We start from the raw sequence: 18,974 nt of genomic DNA, 5'->3' as shown, positions 1-18,974 counted from the left end.
GATGAATTAATGCTGTTTTCCTATCAGAACTGAACTCTAATTTTTTTTTAAAATTGTGTTATGCAGTTTTAGAACTTGGAATATTAAAAAGCTTGTCATTGGAGGAGGGGCAAGATGGTGGAAGAGTAGGGTCCCCAAATCACCTGTCTCCACCAAATTACCTAGATAACCTTCAAATCATCCTGAAAATCTATGAATACGGCCTGAGATTTAAAGAGAGAACAGCTGGAATGCTACAGTGAGAAGAGTTCGTGCTTCTATCAAGGTAGGAAGACGGGGAAAAATAAATAAAGACACAAAAGGCCTCCGAGGGGGAGGGGCCCCACGAGGAGCCGGGCTGAGGCCGGGGCGAGTGTCCCCAGGACAGGAAAGCCCCGTCCCGGAGGAGCAGGAGCTGCACCAACCTTCCTGGGCGGAAAGGCACCCGCAGGGAGTCAGAGCAGGACCCAGGAGGGTGGGGAGGCCCTCGGGCTCCCTGGGACACTAACAGGCACCTGCGTCCCGGGAGAGTGCGCCGAGCTCCCTAAGGGCTGCAGCGTGCACGGCGGGACCCGGAGCAGCTCAGAGGGGCTCGGGCGGCGGCTCCGCGGAGGGGGCTGCGGGGCGGGAGCACAGGGCGCCGGGACACAGCCCAGGATCCAGCCTCCCCCAGGACAGGCAGAGGCCGGGAGGGCCCAGGACAGCAAGGACACTCCTGCCCCGAGCTGAGCAGATCAGCGGCCCCACCCCCTAGCCTCCAGGCCCTGCAGACAAGAGCTCCGGAGTTACTGCGGGGGCTGACTCCAGGTTTCCTGAGCTGGCCCCACCACTGTGGTTGTTCCTCCTGGGGCCTCACGGAGTAAACAACCCCCAATGAGCCCTGCACCAGGCAGGGGGAGAGCAGCTCCCCCAAGTGCTAACACCTGAAAATCAGCACAACAGGCCCCTCCCCCAGAAGACCAGCAAGACGGACAAGTTCCAGAAAAAGTCAAGGGACTTAAAGTATACAGCAACAGAAGATACTCCCCCGTGTTTTTTTTTGCTTTTTGATTTCTGATTGCTTCCTCTACCTTTTTTCCCCTTTTTTTCTTTTTCTTTCTCTTTCACTTCTCTTTTTTCCTTTTATTCTTCCTTTTTTCTTTTTTCTTTTTCTCTTTTCTTTCCTTCTTTCTCTCTCTTTTTCTCCTTTTCCCAATACAACTTGTTTTTGACCACTCTGCACTGAGCAAAATGACTAGAAGGAAAACCTCACCTCAAAAGAAAGAATCAGAAACAGTCCTCTCTCCCACAGAGTTACAAAATCTGGATTACAATTCAATGTCAGAAAGCCAATTCAGAAGCACTACTATACAGCTACTGGTGGCTCTAGAAAAAAGCATAAAGGACTCAAGAGACTTCATGACTGCAGAATTTAGATCCAATCAGGCAGAAATTAAAAATCAATTGAATGAGGTGCAATCCAAACTAGAAGTCCTAACGACGAGGCTTAACGAGGTGGAATAACGAGTGAATAACGAATGAATAACGAGTGAGTGACATAGAAGACAAGTTGATGGCAAAGAGGGAAACTGAGGAAAAAAGAGACAGACAATTAAAAGACCATGAAGACAGATTAAAGGAAATAAACGACAGCCTGAGGAAGAAAAACCTACGTTTAATTGGGGTTCCCGAGGGCGCCGAAAGGGACAGAGGGCCAGAATATGTATTTGAACAAATCATAGCTGAAAACTTTCCTAATCTAGGAAGGGAAACAGAGAGTTAGAACAAATTATTTCAAGATTTGTGTGGAACCAGAAAAGACCCCGAATAGCCAGGGGAATTTTAAAAAAGAAAACCATATCTGGTGGCATCACAATGCCATATTTCAGGTTGCACTACAAAGCTGTGGTCATCAAGACAGTATGGTACTGGCACAAAAAACAGACACATAGATCAATGGAACAGAATAGAGAACCCAGAAGTGGACCCTGAACTTTATGGTCAACTAATATTCGATAAAGGAGGAAAGATTATCCATTGGAAGAAAGACAGTCTCTTCAATAAATGGTGCTGGGCAATTGGACATCCACATGCAGAAGAATGAAACTAGACCACTCTCTTGCACCATACACAAAGATAAACTCAAAATGGATGAGAGATCTAAATGTGAGACAAGATTCCATCAAAATCCTAGAGGAGAACACAAGCAACACCCTTTTTGAACTCGGCCACAGTAACTTCTTGCAAGATACATCCACGAAGGCAAAAGAAACAAAAGCAAAAATGAACTATTGGGACTTCATCAAGATAAGAAGCTTTTGCACAGCAAAGGATACAGTCAACAAAACTCAAAGACAACTTACAGAATGGGAGGAGATATTTGCAAATGACGTATCAGATAAAGGGCTAGTTTCCAAGATCTAAAGAACTTCTTAAACTCAACACCAAAGAAACAAACAATCCAATCATGAAATGGGCAAAAGCCATGAAGAGAAATCTCACAGAGGAAGACATAGACATGGCCAACAGGCACATGAGAAAATGCTCTGCATCACTTGCCATCAGGGAAATACAAATCAAAACCACAAAACCACCTCACACCAGTGAGAATGGGGAAAATTAACAAGGCAGGAAACCACAAATGTTGGAGAGGATGCGGAGAAAAGGGAGCCCTCTTACACTGTTGGTGGGAATGTGAACTGGTGCAGCCACTCTGGAAAACTATGTGGAGGTTCCTCAAAGAGTTAAAAATAGACCTGCCCTATGACCCAGCAATTGCACTGTTGGGGATTTACCCCAAAGATTCAGATGCAATGAAACGCCGGGACACCTACACCCCAATGTTTCTAGCAGCAATGTCCACAATAGCCAAACTGTGGAAGGAGCCTCGGTGTCCATCGAAAGATGAATGGATAAAGAAGATGTGGTTTATGTATACAATGGAATATTACTCAGCCATTAGAAACGACAAATACCCACCATTTGCTTCAACGTGGATGGAACTGGAGGGTATTAGGGTGAGTGAAGTAAGTCAATCGGAGAAGGACAAACAGTGTATGTTCTCATTCATTTGGGGAATATAAATAATAGTGAAAGGGAACAGAAGGGAAGGGAGAAGAAATGTGTGGGAAATATCAGAAAGGGAGACAGAACAAAAAGACTCCTAACTCTGGGAAACGAACTAGGGGTAGTGGAAGAGGGGGAGGGCTGGGAGTGGAGGTGAATGGGTGACAGGCACTGAGGGGGACACTTGACGGGATGAGCACTAGGTGTTATTCTGTATGTTGGTAAATTGAACACCAATAAAAATTTAATTTATTAAAAAAGAATAAAATAAAATGTTCAGAAAAAAAGCTTGTCATTTGTTAACTTACATGTTTTGATAAAAATAAAGATTTTAAACACTAAATATTAATTGAATTACAGATACTGGAAGATAGCCACATAAATAGTGAGATAAAGCAGTAGTTCAAGATGAAGATTCTCTTGTTCTTTCTCTCTTGCTCTTTTCTCCATATATATGTAATGTACATATGCATACTACACTTTTGTGTTTATATAATTTGAAGAATGTACACACATCTCTGGGGATTTAAAGTGTAAATCTCTGTATGATCCCTGTCAAAATACCAACAGCATACTTCATAGAACTAGAACACATAATTCTAAAATTTGAATTGAGCCACAAACGACCCTGAATAGTCAAAGCAATCTTGAAAAAGAAGAACAAAACTGGAGGTATCATGATCCCAGACTTAAAAATATACTACAAAACTGTAGTAATCAGAACAGTATGGTACTGGTACAAAAACAGACACGTAGATCAGTAGAACGGAACAGACATCCCAGAAATAAATAGCCAATTTATCTTCCACAAAGAAGGCAAGAATATGAAATGAGAAAAAAATCTCTCAGGAAATGGTCTTAAGAAAACTGGACAGCCATATGCAAAAGAGTGAAACTGGACCACTTTCTTATACCAAACACAAAGATAAACTAAAATGGGTTAAGGACCTAACTGTGAAACGTGAAAGCATAAAAATCCTGGAAGAGAACACAGGCAGGAATTTCTCTGACTTGGCTTAGCAACATCTTTCTAGATATGTGTCCTGAGGCAAGGGAAACAAAAGCAAAAATAAACTATTGGGTCTATATCAAAATAAAAAGCTTCAAAAAAAAAAAAAACTTCTGCATAGTGATGGAAATAAGCAACAAAAATAAAAGACAACCTACTGAATGGGTGAAGATACTTGCAAATGACATATCTGATTAAGGGTTACTTTCCAAAATACATAAAGAACTTGAACAACTCTTGAATCACTGTATTGAATATTGGAAACTAATATAACACTGTATATTAATTATATAATTTAAAATAAAATAAGAACTTATACAATTCGATAAAAAAAAAAAAAAAAAAAAAACTAAACTAAAAATGGGCGGAGGACATGAGTAGACATTTCTCCAAAGAAGGCATACAGATGGCTAACTGGCACATGAAAAAAAAATGTTCAGTATCACTCATCATCAGGGAAAAATGCAAAGTAAAACCACAATGAGATACCACCTCACACCTGACAGGCTAACGTAAAAACAAAACAAAACAAAACAAAACAAAACAAAAAAACCACATGAAATAACAAGTGTTGGCAAGGATGTGGAGAAAAAGGAACCCTTGTGTACTGTTGGTAGGAACACAAACTGTGCAGCCTCTGTGAAAAAACAGCATGAAGATTCCTCAGAAAATTAAAAATAGAAGTACCATATGATCCATGAATCCAACCAAGTACTGGATATTTACCTAAAGAATATGAAAACACTAATCCAAAGGATATATGCATCCCTATGTTTACTGCAGCATTATTTAGAATAGCCAAATTATGGAAGCACCCCACATGTCCAATGATAGATAAGCAACAACAAAGATGTGGTATTTTTATACACAATGGAATAGTATTACTTAGCTATAAAAAGAGTATATTCTTGCATTTGCAACAACATTGATGGATCTAGAGAGTATAATGCTAAGTGAAATAAGTTAGAGAAAGACAAATACTATATGATTTCACTCATGTAGAATTTAAGAAACAAAACAAATGAAGAAAAAAAAAAGAAAAAAAGAAAAAAACCCAGACTCTTAACTATAGAGAAAAACTGATGGTTACCAGTGGGGAGATGGATTGGGGGGGGGGGGGGGGAATGGATGAAACAGGTGAAGGGAATTAAGAGCATATTTATCATGATGAGCACTGAGTAATGCCTATACGTTGTTGAATCACTATATTATACACCTGAAGCTAATATAACTAATATAACACTGTTAATTACACTGGAATTAAAATTAAAAAAATAACAAAGTATAAATTTAGTCTGTAGACCTTATTAAGGAATCTCTAAGACTCCTTAAAAGCCTTAATATCAATCTTCGAAATTAAATGTTGTAAATACAGTAACATTTAATACAATTATATATGATTATTCAATATTTATTGATACCTTCTGTACACATTCTTATTTGTAAACCCTATTAACATGGACACCAATCTTTCACTCTTTCATATAAAGTGCTCTATCAATCTTTCTTTCCTTCGCCATATGTACTTAATTTATTCTAAATTATAGATTTAGATTATATAAATTTTTGTAAATTTGAATTAAATATTAGGACCTAATATACATGTAAAATAAATGAGCTTGTTATAGGGAAAAATAAATGTTCTTCTCAGTCATTATTCATACATGGTTCATCATATAGAAAGCTCAAAAGTTAAGATATATTGTCTGAATTTAAACTGCTACACAGAAGTATAATTTTATATTCTCATATTTTGCATTCACAATTTAGTTTACTGGGCTGAATCATGAAGCTAAGATAATATTTGATCCACATTATAATTCCTTAATAAGGAAAGTGCTATAATAATATTTTGAAGGCAATTTTAAGTTGTCCCATTAATGCTTAGCATTGATCATTAGAACATTAAAGAAATTCAGGATATTTCAGTGTATTCACTATTTTAGAACACATTCTTAATATGCATGACTATGAACGGTCACTAAAGATTATATTTGTAATTGAAACTAATCAATTGTGAGATACTTACCTAATGTAAGCAAAAATTTTAGTCTTTCAGAAATATCTAAGCTCTGAAATAATTTTCTTCCCTGAATAAAATCAGAAAAGAAATTCATGTTAACATTTCATCTTTTTTCAGGGAGGTATTTTCCCCCCAGAAATGAAAATGATTTTGTTAGGTATCTCTTTCTCTTTACAGGTTTTATTTGACTTTTAAAGTTAGTTTCACTAAAGAAAAATCGTAAGTTTAACATTTAAACATTTTATGTATCTAAGGATCATTACATTCTAGTTAGGTCTCAAGCATTCTTCACTTTTGATACCAACGTGTACCTGGTTGCCTAGAGAGATCCCAGGCCACCAGGAGTCTTACTTGATTAAGGGACTAAGATGGCCCCTAGGAAAGATTCATATTATCCTTACATTTACCCAATTAATTCTTACTTATATATCATGATCCAGGTAACCTGTTGTCTCCATTAAGAAACATTCAATGACACTCCTTCCTCCTCTCATAATGAATTAGACAACCATTCTTTGTGCTCCCATAGCACCTGGTATATTTATTTTAAGATACATACATTGTATTTTAATTGTTTCCTTATTAGCTTTAGGGGGCTGCTTGAAACAGAGTCCAACCAGTTATAACTTCAACAATTATGTGCTGAGCAACTTAATGTGCCAAACTGGACTTTGACCCCAAGTTACATAACCTGGGCAAAAACTTAACCATCTTAAGTTTCACTTTTCTCATTTATAAGATTGGGACATTAACTGTACATGCCACACAGGTTGCAGTAGTGATTATATAATGTATAAAAAAGTGCCTCACATTTTTTGCACAAAGATGTTGGCTATTATTCTTTTCTTACAAACAAATTAAATGTATAGGATTCTTTAAATAAACTTAGAAAGAAAGGCTTAAGAAGATAGGCTGGTCTTTTTGTGGAGAAAAAAAAAGACTTCTTTTTTTAATAAAGAGACTGCAAAAAGCTTTCTTAAAAATTTATGAAATTAGAACTACAGGTGGAAAGATCATTGAAAAAGTTGCCATTCCTCTCAATTTTTTACACTATTATTAATCTTTTAGAAATATAGGTTTAATTTTATCAATATCTTGTTTAAAAGCTTAAATGGTCCCCCATACCTTATACAACCAAATATAAACTTCTCAATTTAGCATTCAAAGTCTCCCATGATATGACTATCTTTTCAATCTAAGTGCTTACTACTTATCTACCTGTGATGAACACACACACACACACACACACAAGGCAGTTCAATTTGATCACTTGCATACTTTGATTACAGTGACTATACTCTCCCTGTTCATGCATACTGATGGTATGATATAACTGATGATATCATATGATCATATGATCTTGACTCATGTTATTTCCCTACCAGTAATTTTTTTCTTCATGGCTATCAAAATTTCATATATAGCCTTTATTTCATTCCCACTGCTGAATGTTCATTTTGTGAGTTAAAGAATTAAAAATTCAAATTGCTTTCTCAGCAGTTTGATGACACTGTGCTACTGTTTTTTTACATCCAACCTAAAGAACACGTATTTCTATTTTAAAGTCCTTTCATGGTGTAAATTTTTTTGTCTGTTATTTCTTTTTTATTGTAGATGTATGTATTTTAAATTTCTTTCTTTTTAATAGCATCTTAGTCTTTGCCCTAATAAATACAGAGGATGTCTGGGAATGGTCTCATAAAACAACTCAACTACAAAGTGAGTCTTGTAGATAACAGAAGAGAACAACGTATTTAGGGAAGAAAGAATACCACAGAAAAGGGAGAACAAGAACATATCAAAGAGTCTGTAAGCAGTTTTAGTGTAAGCCTTTCTAGAACTGCTTAATTTTTTACACTTAGTACAGCATAAATTCTTTATACTTAGGAAAGTACAAATGCTTCTAAAGATACCAAGATGAGGGGCACCTGGGTTGGCTCAATGATTGAGCATCTCCCTTTGGCTCAGGTCATGATCTGGGGATTGAGTCCCACATCAGGCTCCCGGCAGGGAGCCTGCTTCTCCCTCTGCCTATGTCTCTGCCTCTCTCTGTGTGTCTCTCAAGAATAAATATATAAAAAAACTTTAAAAATATAAAGATACCAAGATGATATGCAAATAAATGATCAAATAGGAGTTTTTAACAAGTCAAATTGAGATTTAAACCTTTTTCTTCTATCTAGTCAATCCACAAAGTAAAAACACATTAGCCTTCCTATCTGAAAAACCTATTCTAATAAGCACACAATTTCTCTTTATCAGCTTAGTATTTATTTATACATACCACACAAAGCTCAAATAAAATGATTCCAAGAGACCACACATCTGATTTGGGGCCAGAAGGCAATGGTTTTTCACTTGGCACATGATCAGTGGTTTTGAAAATTCCTTGTGCAATTACCTCAGGTGCCAAATATGATGGATACCTACAATGACATATTAAATAAATTAATAATTACTACAAACTACAAAGGGGATAGTAGTACTACAGTTTCACTAGCTGTATGGTAAGACCTATGTAAAAGTCTAGTGCAATTAAATTAACAATTAACAAGTAGGAAGATTTTAAACTAACCATCATTATATAGGTCTTCATGTCCAGAAATCAAGAGAAAATATATATGAGTATCAAATAATTTTAAAACTATTGTGTCTGTCTGAAGCATTGGTTCCTTTCTTTGCTGTCCTCTCTTTTAAACATACTGCTCTCTTGCACCATTTTGTTTCCAGGTGTTTTCCTTTTCTCCCTACTACTGGTCTTCTCCCTATACTTAACTATTATTTAAAGTACTTTTTATCTTTGAAAATAGTATGTATTCTTTTGAAAAGTAGGAATGTCAAAGTCTTTAAAAATATATAAATTAAAAAGTAAGACTCTATTTCATCTCTGTACTCCAGGCACCCATACATATTTATAGATATAGATTAACTTGACCATCCATCACCATTGCTCACAGGGCAGCAGACTACACACACTATTTTGCCCTCCTTTGTTTTTTCACTTAAAATATATTTTAGAGATAATTCTATAAAAATAAGTATACTGACTTATTATCTTTGAAAACTGCCAATAATTTCATTGTATTAATGCACTTTATTTATTTGACCAAACTCTGAAGAACATTTTGGAAGTTCCATTCCTATATGGATAATCAATTGAGCCTTATTCCATTTACTGAAAACTCTAGCCCTTGCTGCCCCCCTCCCGACAAAACTAGTCCATAGTACCAGTTTCTACCACAAATAAAATCTGTATATATTATGTTGGCTTGCATCTTGGCTCCTTATTTTGTTCCACTGGTAATCTTGCCTGACACTGTACCATTATACTATTTTCAGTCTATAACATTATATAATTGCCAATAATTGCCAAGATAAGTCATCTCAAAACACATGCACCTTTTCCCAAAATCTATAAAGAACTTATCAAACTCAAAACCCAAAGAACAAATAATCCTGTAAAGAAATGGGCAGAAGACATAAACAGCCATTTCTCCAAAGAAGACATCCAGATGGCCAACAGACACATGAAAAAATGCTCAACATCACTCGGCATCAGGGAAATACAAATTAAAACCACAATGAGATACAACCTTACACTGCTCAGAATGGCTAAAATTAACAAGATAGGAAACAATAAACATTGGTGATGATGTGAAGAAAGGGGAACCCTCTTACACTGCTGGTGGGGATGCAGTCTGGTATAGACACTCTGGAAAACATTATGGAGGTTCCTCAAAAGCTTAAAATATAGCTACCCTATGACCCAACAATTGCACTACTAGGTATATACTCCAAAGTTACAAATGTAGTGGTAACCTGCACCCCAATGTTTATAGCAGCAATGTCCAAATAACCAAAATACGGAAAGAGCCCAGATGTCCATTGACAGATTAATGGATAAAGGAGATGTGGTTTATATATACAATGGAATATTACTAATATTACTCAGCCATCAAAAAAATGAAATCTTGCCATTTGCAATGATGTGGGTGGAACTAGAGGATCTTATGCTCAGCAAAATAAGCCAATTAGAGAAAGTCAATTGTCACATGATTTCACTCCTATGTAGAATTTAAGAAAAGCAAAGGGGAAGGAAGGGAAAAATAAAACAAGACCTAATCAGAGAGGGGATAAACCATAAGAGATGGTTAACTATGGGAAACAAACTGAGGGTTGCTGGAGAGGAGGTGGGTGGGGGTATGGGGTAACTGGGTGACGGACACTAAGCGGGTATGTGATGTAATGAGCACTGGATATTATATGCAATTGATGAATCACTGAACTGTACCTCTGAAACTAATAATACACTATATGTTAATTAATTGACATTAACTGAGTTCCCCCCCCCAAAAAAAACCCCACACACACACCTTTTAATTTCTCTGTAGAAGTCTCTAGGTACTTTTCAGATGTTTGTTCTAAATATATATATATATATATATATATATAGAGAGAGAGAGAGAGAGAGAGAGAGAACTATCTTGTCAAGTTCTTTTTCTTTCTCTTTCTCCTTCCCTCCCTCCCTCATGTCCTCCCTCCCCACCCGACCCCCCACCAGAGTTGGAATTTGTATTGAAGTTAGATCAAATGTAGAACAGGTTGCGAAGAATTGGCATTTTTCTCATTCCAACCTTAACAATCTATGAACGTGTATCTCTGTTTATTGAGGCCTTTCACAATGTCTTCTAAAAAAGATTTATATTTCTTTCACAGAGATAAACATACCTGCTTAGATTCTTATTAGGTTTATCATATTCTTTTGCTGATGTGTAAACAATTTCTTTGTATTAATTCTGTATCTAGCAACCTCACTAAACCCTTGGCATTTATGAGAGAATTCATTTGAGTAATCTTTGTCTTTCAGTACTTTACTGTATTCTGGTGATGTTATAGAAACTTAGTATAGGTTAATGTCAGTATATTTCACTGAAGATAAAAATTTGTATTTATAAAGTACAGGAAAAATTTTAGCAGAAAATTCAATGGTAAATATAAAGGAATTGGCAAAAAAAATCATATCATTGTACAAAATATTTTCCTGTCAGACTAAAACATTGTTAATGTTTTCTGTCTTCTAAACTCATAAATGTAAGTCACTTTATTTAATAATAAATAGTCTTTCTAAACAGTATATTCTATAAAATATATCAAACTTCAAACTGTAGCTTTCTAATAAATTCATTTTATGAATAATCCCACAAAGTTGATTTGCTGAGATGGAAATCATTTCTCCTCTCAGTGAATTCCCATGGTATTTTTTCTGTATCTTTTTTACAGTTCTCAAATGATTATATTTATTTTGCCTTTTTTAATATGTTATGTAATAGATTACACACAATATGTAATACTACACATTTTTGTGTTTTGTTTTGTTTCTGTTTATATTTAAGTATACAAAAATGTACCCTCCTGTCAAACAAACATGAGGGCGCTGGTGTATCTTATTCATTTTATAAGCAACTACCAATGAAATTTAAATATTAAGATATACTCAGTAAATTTTTGTTAAAAAAAATAACATTTCTAACAAAAATGCCAATGAAGACTGCCTTACAATTTAAGCAGATAGTATATAAATATCAGAACATATTGATAATGACTAAATTTAAATCCTATAGCCCAGAACCAAAAGAAACAAAAACAAATTTAGAAGAGAAATGAAAATGAGTGGAATTCTGCCCTACTTATTGCTTATGTACATACCCTTTCTTCATTTATCATCAGATTTAGTCATGAGCACAATTATCTGGATTTTTCAATTCCATGGACATTAGATTATTATGGCACCCTGCAATAATTATAATCAAAATGTATTTAAGTATATGGAACATCTATGTAATATATATAATGTAGGCACTCAAATATTCCATTTCTCTTCCTGAATTATTCTGCAGCTACCTCCTCACACTATGATTGCCAGTACTTACATGTAAAATATAAGTCAATTAAGTCAAAGAATATAACTTAAGCTTAAATGGGTAAATTAGGCTTTTATATTTCTTTCCATTTTAATGCAATGATGATGATGATAATAATGTTCACTTTTAATTTGCTCATACAAATTTGTATTTTGTCATTTTATCCTAACGTGATCATATTGCTCTTCTAAATGACATCTCTAGAGAAAACTGAAGGCTAGTGGAAGAAGTATGGACTTGGTATTATGATACTTGTATTCTAGTTTTAATTGTAGCACATATTCTATATGTGATCAGGGTTTCTTAACCTGAAAATAGGAATACTAATGTTTACCTCACAAACTGTTATAAATATTACTGAGTACTGTTTTTATAAAAATGGAAAAAATGACATAAATGAAATGTGATATTTTTAATCATCACCATGATACATCTAGAAGGCAAAATGTTTACTTTTAATCCTGATTTCACTTTACCTAAAAATAATAGTGTGGGTAGTGAAAGGCCAAGCAATACTATAGGTAAATCGTTATATCTATAATTTGATTGGTGATCTCTAGAAGCATAGAAGTGACCCTGGTTCCAAAAATTCTAATTTCCCTTCTAATCAAGAATTCCTTTAATTAATTAATAAAAATAACAAACCCTAGGATTGTTTTTAAATGTAAATTATTTCCTTTCCACAAGTGTCTCTTCTTTAGCATAGAATTTTAACACTCAAAAGAAATTATCAGAACTTTGCTGTGAGTATGACTGGTGAGGCTTTCATCATCTGTTTGATGTTTTAACAAGGTATTAAGCTACTGGCCAACTGAAATGAATGTCCAATTTCTAAATCTTTACAATATTTTGAAACAGATGTTAACATTTTACTTTGTTGTTCCTTAATATTTGTCTTTTGAATCAACTGCAAGTTTCTTCTGGTGTAAATATTTTCTTTCATGCTTTAGCTGTTTGATCACTTTATTTTTCCTGGCTAATGTTTCACATTTTGCTCTTTGATACTTTCTGGTCAGATCCTTTGGGTCCAAGACATCAAAGTAAACCAGACCAAATGACACACAAGCCCAATTCTATCCAAGCATTTTAAATTCAAATGCAGTTCTTCAAAATGCTTGATGTGCTTTTTGAAAAATCACTTCCGTTCTTCTATTTATCACAAGCAAACCTAAAGCACCTTTAAGTAAAAGGTAAAAAGGTAAAAAAATTAAAGTGATTTTTGTTTGCATTATGTTTTGGAGTTCTTTGTCATACAGCTTGATTTAGACAACATGAAGAAGCAGCAGCAATCACATTTACTTTCTGTCAGACTACTGCTTCCTAAAAGTTACTTCAAAAGGCAATTATCACATAGAAGATCTAGAGCTTTACTGTGAACTTATTTTTATTATACTCAAAAGGGATTTTTTTTTAAACAAATAAAATGTAGGCTATTTTCACAGAATATTGTTTTCATGCTTGGACAACAACTGTTTGTTTCCTATGACCACAAGTTTTGGTATGTGAAACTGTAAGATTATTAATTTATGTACCTTCAGAAGTAGGCCATCAAAAGAGAAAATTTTCCCATTAAACAATGAGCTTCTTGAGGACAATAACCTATCTTATCCATTTTTGCATATCCAGCAGCCAGAAGAGAAGGTACTAATAAATATTGTCTTAATAATTAAAGGAAGGACTAAGCAATTTATTTTAAGATTATTAGCAATTGTCTAACTAACAAAAATTTTAGGTAAGAAACCTATAATCTACCTTATAAAGATAAAGGGTAATTTGTAAATGAGTCCCTTTTTAAAAACATCTAATTAAGCAATGTTCTCCTGCAGAAACACATTCCATGACTTCCAACCACAATTCTTGGTAATGGAGTGACAGAACTGATTTTAGAGAGCCAGAGGAGCAAAACACAAATGGATATTACTAAGAAATAACAAAGCAATTGAATAACATAATTAAGATCTTTAGATGAGATAATGGTATTATATTAATTTTAATTTCCTTGTTTTGACATTTGTTTTGTGGTTAATTCCTTACTTCAGGAAATAAACTGAAATATTTAGGGGTAAAAGGGCATCATATACATTAGATACTCTTATATTAATATTTTTTGAATATATATAAACCTATGTGTGTAAAAAAAGATACAAAGCAAATGTAGTAAAACATTGGCATTTGGGGAATTTAAGTGAAGGCTATCCAGGGATTCTTTGTACTATTTTGAAACTTCTAAGTACTGAAAATAATGCTAAAATTAAACACTCAAAAAATAAAAGAATTATATTATTTAAAGGTCTAAAAAGCAACCACATAATACATGTAACACAAAAATCTGTATTAAAAGTATCCATTAAGAACAGAATAAAATAAACTTCCCTCTCTTGGAGGCCAGCATAAACTGGAATTCCATATCAGAAGTGATCAAATACACCTCTCCTAACTTAAACATATACTTTCAGGTACTGTCTCTATTCCATTACCTCTGATACCTAAAATGACTTGAGTCTTAATATACAGTTATATCTTAGAGAACAAAGGATTAAATTTAGAAACAGTAGAAAATACTATGAGAATGATTTTTCAAAAATAAAGAAAAAGAAAAAGAGAAGAATGATTTTTCCTCAGTCTTTTAAGGAACACTCATTATTACTAAGTGAGAATCTGGCCAGCCTTCTTGCGTTAAATTTATCTAATCCAGGATGAAATGAAATTAATTAGTAAGCATTATAAGGTGAAGAAGGTTAATAATCTGTTAGCCTCTCTGCCCATTCAATGAAATATCAACATTAGATATCTTTTGGACACTGGGAAAAACTCACTGTCTATTCTTTTAAAAGTATACAGAAAATTAAAATATGTCAATAAAGCAAAGCTAGTTTTGTATCAGAAAGTAATATCACTAGTAATTAACAAAATATATATTTTATCAAATATTACAAAGTTGAAGACACAACTCAGAAAAAAGAAAACATATTCTTACCCAATAGGGAAATCAACATCATCACCGTGAGCTGTCATGTGATAAAGTCCAAATTTAGCCAATTTAACATGTCCCTACAATAACAATAATAAAAATCACTATTAAACATTTTGCTATTAGTAGCAGGAAAAAGTATTATTATACATTCCATAAGTAAGGAAATCACCAGTCAGGTACATTAAGAAAAAAATTAATTTACCATAATTTTACTATAATTTTATTAAAAACTATTTGCCAATATTTGAAATCTGCTTTATACTTGTTGCAAATATATGTATATGCATACATATATGTATGTGTATCTACACATAATACTTATAGATCTCAAAACAACAAATAACACTTAAAATTTTTTGTTTATATTTTTCCAGGTATTTTGACAAAAAAAGCAGAAATGTTCTCATTTGTCTTGAATGCTTAGAACATTTTTTGGTAATTTTCACAAAAGAATTTTTTCAAGAACTTGCAAGTCCATTCATAGTTATAATTTAACTGACATGAGAGTTCTTAACTTAAAAAGATGAGCTCACAAATCAAGATATTAGTGAATATGCTAGATTTCTATTTTTATATTCTTTGAGAAAAAACATAATTATCACAAAAGTGAGATTCTTAGTAAAAAGCAAATATAAATTTTTAGAAGTCCCTTAAGTTTTCCTCCTTTTAGATGTTTAAAACTTTAAAAAAGCAGATTTTAAGATGTTTCCTTTTTCTCAAGAACTTTACTTCTCAGCACTACAAAATGATTATTAAAACAACACAGATTGGTTAGATACTTCACTGCCAAAAAAATGATATTAATGAGAACCACTTTAGCTACTATGATTTTTAATATCATAGGGTATTTGTAGTAAAAGTCTGGAAGAGAACAGAAGAATAGAATAATCCCACTAAGACAAAAAATAATTTCCCAGAAAAAATCCCTCAAAACTATTTTATATGCTTATGAATTATGCTACCCATAATTCTCTTGACCTACTTCTTATTAATCCTCCACAAGATTTCCAAGTAGAGAAGTAGCATTCCAATAAGAAAAGAAGCTAGGTATGAACAGCTGGTAAAAAAAAAAAAGAAGATAAATGGAGAATGAAATTTAAAAAAATAGGGAAAAGAAAAATAAAGAGAAAATAGAATACAGCTGTGTTATGAGAAAAATACTCTATGTAAATAGAGAAGCTTTCTTAAAATGAAAACAAATTCAGAGGAGGAATGGACTGAGAAGCTACCATGCTTATTTTTCAGAAAGCAAATGAAAGGAAAAACCAAATATGAAGGAGGAAAATGAATCTTGGAAAAAAGAAGAATAATGCATGTGAAAAACATATGGATTTATATAATTCAAAGATAGTTTTTTTTCTAACCACCACAAATATATCACTTTCATAGAGCTATTTCACTATAAATATTATTAAACCATATTTGTATTCTATAGTCCTTCTTATTGAGTGGGTCTGATTTCAGTAGCTTCCAACCACAAATAAAAAACAAATATTTAATGTATTATCTGACAATTACCTTTCGGTCCAAAAGAATATTATGAGGAGACAGGGCCCGATGTACTATACCATGCTTGTTCATATACTGCAAACCCTGAAGTACCTCAAATGCTATGCACAAAACCTTTGAATAGCTACAAAAAAAAAAACAAAAAGTCACAGAATAATAGATCAGTTACAAAGCAGATACAGAACCTGTTTTAAAGAATGAAATGAGGTTATAAAAATTCAGTTACATTTTTATTATTCCTCTTACAGTTCAGAGAAAATACAATCTATATATTTTATGAAATATATATTATATACATATTTTGGATTTTCTGATTACAACAGAATTGATCTGGTAAAGATTCTACAGTTTCCTAAGGCTAATCTAATAGCAGTATTTTTTTTTCCAGGGAGGGAGTTGAATTTTGGTGGTGTGTGATTAACCTTCCGCAGGTTTGACTTTGTCAAATTATCAGAAAAGTTTCAGATGTATGGCAGAACTAAGTCAAGGGAAACCACCTTTCTTGCTCAAGACAAAATACCTAAGTCCCTGAAAAATAGCTAAAATATATTTTATAATATATATACATGAGTTTACTTTCCATATCAATCCACAACCTCCAGCAATTTATGATTTACAAACATTTTTTCTTTAATTCTTTCTAAGCCATCTTCCACCATGATGCTCAGTTTTTCTCTCTCTCCATCTTTTTTCTTTCTTTTTTTTTTTTAATCAAGCACCATTCATGTGGGAAGTCAGGAATGAAATACAGAAAAATAGGAAAGACTAATCCAAGCCCAAACTAGCAATATTAACATTTTGGTATAGATTTCTTTTCTACCCATTTTTTTCCAATTTTAAATTAGACTTTCAAAAATTAAATTAATATCTGCAATCACTAACAGTAATTTTAAAAAAAGGTTTAACTAAGCCAACAGCAGAGATAAAATGGAGTTATTAAAAAAAAAAGTCAACTCCAAAGCTGGCAGAATAAAAGGGGAAAAAAAAGAACATAGAACAAATGGAACAACTAGAAAATAACAGATTTTAATTAGGATGTATCAATCATTATAGTAAATATAAATGTAAACATCTAAACTCACTCATTTAAAAGCTAAGAATTATCAGACTGGAATAGAAATTAAGACTCAGTTATAGGGGATCCCTGGGTGGCGCAGCGGTTTGGCGCCTGCCTTTGGCCCAGGGCACGATCCTGGAGACCCGGGATCGAATCCCACGTCGGGCTCCCGGTGCATGGAGCATGCTTCTCCCTCTGCCTGTGTCTCTGCCTCTCTCTCTCTCTCTCTCTCTCTCTCTCTGTGACTATCATAAATAAATAAAAATTAAAAAAAAAGACTCAGTTATATTCAGGTTATAAGCTACCCACATTAAATAAAAGATGTAAATTAAAAGTAAAAGGATGGAATAACAGGTCACTGATTTTCATGGGCTTGCTTGGAGGGACAGGCTGACTTCAAAGGAGTATGTGGAACTGTTATCTTGATTTTGATGATGAGTCTGTCAAGCTTACTGACCTGTGGGCTAAAAAGGTTATATTTTAAAATATGTAAAGTACAGCTCAATAAACATGATGTTAAAAAAAGTAAGCTGAATAAAATTTTCAAAAAAAAAAAAACCTTGCAATATGACTCCCTCCTCTAAATTAAAACCATAAGAAAGAACAAGACATGAAAAGCTAAAATCCCTCTCCCTTCATCCTAGTCTGACTTTCCAGAGGTATCCACCCTTAGCAGTTTCTGTTTTCAATTCTTCTGGTGGTTAGACTTTTAGTTAATATAATTAAGGCTTTGCTATGCAAGATGATATAATTAACATACTTTTACAACTTTCCCATTTTCTTTTCTCAACTTCTGATTTTCATTAGTCATATTATTTTTACATTATCAAATTTTATAAGTGAAATAGAAGAAATCTACATTCCTTTCTTGAAAGCTAAACACACAAGTAAATATATAATATGACATAGTGACAAAGTGCTAAGGATAAAAAATAGGGAAGAGAGAATGTGAGGAAGCAGGTTGCTAATACATATAGAGTGTGATCAAGGAAGGTCTCACTAAAGTGACATTTGTTAGAAATCTAAAAGAAGTGAAAAAGATATGCAGCTCTTTGAGAAATAAGTGATTCTGGCAGAGGGAACAGTAAGCAAGTCCTGAACTGGGAGACTGCACAGAAGTTCAAAAAGTGTAATAAAGACACTGTGCATGCAGGAGAATGGGCCAACGGTGTTAAAAGATGAGATTAGAGACACAGCAAGAAGCCAGATTATGTTAGGCCATTTAGGCCATTTTAAAGACTTCGGCTTTTACTCTGAGACAGATGAAAAGTGACCATCACATTTCCATACCATCATTAGTAAATATTCACTGTGAACTAAGAAAAATATATATACCTAATCCTAACCCCTAGTTCTCAAGAGAAAATGTCTCAGTCATCAGGATTTAATAGATACTATAGTTTTATAATTATAACTATTCATGAAGATTGCCATCAGCTACCATTTTTTATACCTCC

At 33.7% G+C, this 18,974-nt stretch overlaps 1 protein-coding gene across 4 annotated transcripts in view; it reads right to left on the bottom strand.

Annotated features, from left to right (window-relative positions):
* The window catches only part of TBCK (TBC1 domain containing kinase), a 219,810-nt gene that overhangs the window by 151,812 nt on the left and 49,024 nt on the right, over positions 1-18,974 (bottom strand). For 2 of the 4 annotated variants that reach the window (XM_026017616.2, XM_026017615.2), the window contains exons 4-7: positions 16,470-16,584; positions 14,955-15,028; positions 8,341-8,482; positions 6,063-6,123 (exon numbers count right to left, since the gene is read on the bottom strand). In XM_026017616.2, the coding sequence (XP_025873401.1) occupies positions 6,063-6,123; positions 8,341-8,482; positions 14,955-15,028; positions 16,470-16,584 (392 nt within the window). The remainder of the gene's footprint in view (positions 1-6,062; positions 6,124-8,340; positions 8,483-14,954; positions 15,029-16,469; positions 16,585-18,974) is intronic. The other 2 variants (XM_072755530.1, XM_072755529.1) reach the window with 1 other exon arrangement.

Source organism: Vulpes vulpes, chromosome 4 (assembly GCF_048418805.1).
Source record: "Vulpes vulpes isolate BD-2025 chromosome 4, VulVul3, whole genome shotgun sequence".
In the NCBI taxonomy this organism is placed as follows: domain Eukaryota; kingdom Metazoa; phylum Chordata; class Mammalia; order Carnivora; family Canidae; genus Vulpes; species Vulpes vulpes.
Note: the sequence above shows the minus strand (reverse complement) of the source record. Positions and strands in the feature narration are given on the sequence as shown.